We start from the raw sequence: 4,338 nt of genomic DNA on the forward strand, positions 1-4,338 counted from the left end.
AACTCTGGATCCAAATTCGTATAGCAAATAAGCTAAAATACAAAAATAAATAATCAAATGAATCTGCTAGGCCTAGGGCTATTGACGGGTTAGAGCTACGAATTTGATATTTAAATATTTTATATTTACTCAATAAACATTAAAGTGATTTTACACCTCTGATATTTGTTTTTGCATTACGAAAAAAAGACAAAGACAGAGCGTGTGTGAGATATTAGGCATATGAATGGTGCGCAGTGTAACTCGCTAATTTCTGATTTTGAAACGAACATGTGTGTCTGCAATTATAAACTAGACTTATATGAAACTGATATTACCTCTGCCTGATCAATACAATCATAACTAAAAATATTGGAACAAATTATTAATCAAATTTAAAAACAAATTTACAAAAAATAGAATTTTTAGGCCTAATCAAATGTGCAAAATTTGCTTAATCGAATAAAGTAAAATATTTTGTATAAATGAAGCGTAAGAGCTAGCATCCATGCCTCTGGTAACGAAATACTACACCCCTTCCTCCTTCCAAAATCTCAAAGTAATCTCTCTCTCTCTCTCTCTCTCTCTCTCTCTCTCTCTCTCTCTCTCTCTCTCTCTCTCTCTCTCTCTCTCTCTCTCTCTCTCTCTCTCTCTCTCTCTCTCGCTCTCTCTCACACACACACATACACACACACACACCGCTTCAGAACCATGAGGGGTTTGTGCATGCTGAGCAAGTCATTGCATTGGCAGTCTATGAGGACACGTGCCTAGTCCCCCTCTAAGATACCACGGCTCATGGTTTGCACTTGTCACCGCTGCCGCAAAGCTGAGTGCTGCATCAAGACTAACACGGACAACTACATGGAGAGGTTAAGCAGTTTAGAAGAAGCAACTTGATCAATTTGAATTAGGAGGAATTGTTTTGCTTCGTTTCTTCTGATGCCAAGTAAGTGACAGGAGGGATTTGAGAGTGACATGGATAATCAAGACCAACAGACGGCATTTTAACGACAGCCTGTGTGGATGTAACGGTTGGACAGCCGTTAAGAGCAACGTCGAAACGTCTTGGCAACAGGCATGGTTATCTTTCTCTCACAGCAGCAGCAGCAGCCAAAATAGCTAATAACCACACTGCATGTATTTATTCAACAATTTTCATATTTGATCCAATTGATATCTGAAGATTCACATTTAACTCATAACAATGGCTCACTTAATTCGACACAAGATCGGCAACAAGCTGACCAATGCGGCCAACACAGTGTCCAATAAGTCGCAGGCCAAGGTCAGCGGAGTGTTTGCCAGATTGGGCTTCCAGGCCGCTACGGATGAAGAGGGTCTGGGGTTCGTGGACTGCGATGACTTGGATTATGACTACAGGCAGGGGATGCAGATGGACATCATGCAGGGCGACGAGGAAGGGGGAGAGATGGACGGAGGAGACGAGTTGATGGAGGGGGACAGCCACTACCAGAGAGATGGCACCGGCCCATCATCCTCCTCCCTCAAGAACACTGGGGCATGTAACGAGTTGGCATCAGAGGTCAAACCCAAAATTACCTCTTGGGAAGCGGGGTGGAACGTCACCAATGCCATTCAGGTAGAAATCATTTTAAGAAAGACATGAACATATTGTTACTGTGTCAATGTAGGCCTATTGTCAATAATCGCCTTGGAATTTACGCCCATTCAAATAATTTCAGAGCACAATGCATTACGCTATATAATTCAGGGGACACCAATTTCCATTCTACAAAAAACTGAAAGACCATTAAAATGACTATAATTTTTGACATTGACATGTAAAAATAGACTTTCATTTATTTCTTCCAGATAAATGAATTGGCCAATTTTATGGCTTCTTATTTCAAAATCCCTAACTTAAAACAAATGTTTCCTAAATATATATATTTTAAACATAAATAATGGCATTTGCCTTCATTTCATCAGACGAGGATGTCAATTAAATACGAAGCATTTGAGATTTTAAAGGAAAATAGGGATCTATTCTAGATAGCCTATTTCTTATCAGTAAAAAACAGACCCAACTCCATCTGGAATGAATAAAATGGTTTGGATTAGCCTCAGGCACAATTAGGGCCACTTCATTATTCTTGATAACATTTTACAGTGGATTATATAAACTAAATCCAGTCTTGGTGAGAAAATATCTTAGTTTTTACATTTTAAAATTAATATTAATATCGACAAAAAGAAGCATAGTTTCAAATCAAATTCTGAGCCTGCACGCTATAGTGGTCTGACAGACCTATACTTTTCTCTCAACTCCAATCGTTAAATTAGGGTTTTCACACATTTAGCCATATGATTATGCAGATAAATGTTGTTTGTTATAATTATGCAACTTTTAATGTGATTCATTTCTTGAATATGTGGGGCGGGGAGCCTGTCACTGATTAGACCATGACCATTACGACTCAACTGTGCTTGTGTATCCGCAGGGGATGTTCGTCCTTGGGTTACCCTACGCCATTCTTCACGGAGGATACCTCGGACTCTTTCTCATCATATTTGCCGCTGTTGTATGTTGTTACACCGGAAAGATTCTTATTGCGTGTCTGTATGAAGAGAACGAGGATGGAATTCTGGTACGCGTGAGGGACTCCTACGTGGACATCGCCAACGCGTGCTGCCAGCCACGGTTCCCGTCTCTGGGCGGGCATATCGTTAACGTTGCTCAGATCATTGAGTTGGTCATGACCTGTATCCTGTACGTGGTGGTCAGTGGCAACCTGATGGTCAACAGCTTCCCCAATCTGCCGGTATCGCAGAAGGCCTGGTCTGTAGTCGCCACGGCCGCCCTCCTGCCTTGCGCGTTCCTCAAGAGCCTCAAGGCCGTGTCCAAGTTCAGCTTGCTCTGCACTATCGCGCACTTCGTCATCAACATTCTGGTAATAGCCTACTGCCTCTCCAGAGCCCGCGACTGGGCCTGGGACAAAGTCAAGTTCTATATTGATGTCAAGAAGTTCCCAATCTCCATCGGCATCATCGTCTTCAGCTACACGTCCCAGATCTTCCTGCCCTCGCTGGAGGGGAACATGCAGAGGCCAAGCGAGTTCCACTGCATGATGGACTGGACCCACATCGGAGCCTGCATCCTGAAGGGCCTGTTCGCTCTGGTGGCCTACTTGACTTGGGCAGATGCCACCAAAGAGGTCATCACGGACAACCTGCCATCCACCATCAGAGCGGTGGTCAACCTGTTCCTTGTGGCTAAGGCCTTGCTGTCATATCCGCTGCCATTCTTCGCTGCTGTAGAGGTCTTGGAGAAGTCTTTTTTCCAGGATGGAGGGCGCGCTATTTTCCCTGACTGTTATGGGCCGGGAGGAAGGATTAAGTCCTGGGGACTGGGCCTCCGGTGCCTCCTGGTGGTGTTCACGTTGATAATGGCCATATTTGTCCCTCACTTCGCACTCCTCATGGGCCTCACCGGGAGTCTTACCGGCGCCGGGTTGTGCTTCCTTCTCCCGGCCCTCTTTCATCTAAAGCTGATGTGGAGGAAACTCTTATGGCACCACGTGTTCTTCGACGTCGCCATATTCGTCATAGGGGGCATATGCAGCATTTCTGGATTTATTCACTCAGTAGAGGGGCTCATCGAGGCATTCAAATATGGAGTCGAAGAATAAGAACGTTATACCTCTGTAGCCCGTACCTTCAATTTGGTCATACTTTCATTAATCATCGGCGCGTAATGACAGACTGGTTGACAGCTCATAAGGGATACTGTGTAATTGTTTTACTTAGTTTTTTTGCCTTCGTGATGACAATGTGCAATAATAAACTTTACAATCATAGTGTACAGTATTCAGTACTGAAATGTTGTGTTAACTTGGAAGGGGGTAATGCAGTGTCCTTGGAGAATAGATCATCTCTGAAGCATTGAATATCATGCATGGTTTGATCAGGCAAGGTTAGCACAACCCATGTGAAAATGAGCTGTGTATAGGCCTCACCTATGTGTGGATGTGTTGATATCTGCATTGAGAATTAGTTTCTTTATGAACATTGAAAAAAATAAGACAATTAGCATTTTATTATCGGTTCCTAGCTGCTAAAGAGTTATATAACAATCTCATGCCAGATTATGTAGATTTAAAGATAAAACACGCTCGGGGCACCCACGTGGGATGAAGCTATATAAGGAATAAACATATAAGGAACTCATATGTAGTTGAATAATCAAAACATTTCGATTAGTTTTCAACTGTACTTGGTTTTTGGTGTTTCAAGTGTCATTATGGATGAAGTGAATTATTGCAGTGCAAGCAAGTGGCTCTTTGTGTTTATATGAAACGATCTTTCTTCTGTAGTCTACCTATCTGTTGAACGTTA

The 4,338-nt window shown here is 42.7% G+C and overlaps 1 protein-coding gene across 1 annotated transcript; it reads left to right on the plus strand.

Moving 5' to 3' along the window:
• Nucleotides 1–1,186: 1,186 nt before the first annotated feature.
• LOC311147316 (vesicular inhibitory amino acid transporter-like) lies at nt 1,187–3,692 on the plus strand (the record flags this gene model as incomplete). The annotated part of the gene is made up of 2 exons (XM_084184003.1): nt 1,187–1,582; nt 2,445–3,692. The coding sequence occupies 2 exons, from the start codon at nt 1,187–1,189 to the stop codon at nt 3,630–3,632; spliced, it is 1,584 nt and encodes a 527-aa protein (XP_084040129.1). The 3' UTR covers nt 3,633–3,692.
• Between the last annotated feature and the right edge of the window lie 646 nt (nt 3,693–4,338).

The sequence above is a fragment of the Coregonus lavaretus genome (genome assembly GCF_964263955.1).
Source record: "Coregonus lavaretus genome assembly, chromosome: 20".
NCBI classification, from domain to species: Eukaryota; Metazoa; Chordata; class Actinopteri; order Salmoniformes; family Salmonidae; genus Coregonus; species Coregonus lavaretus.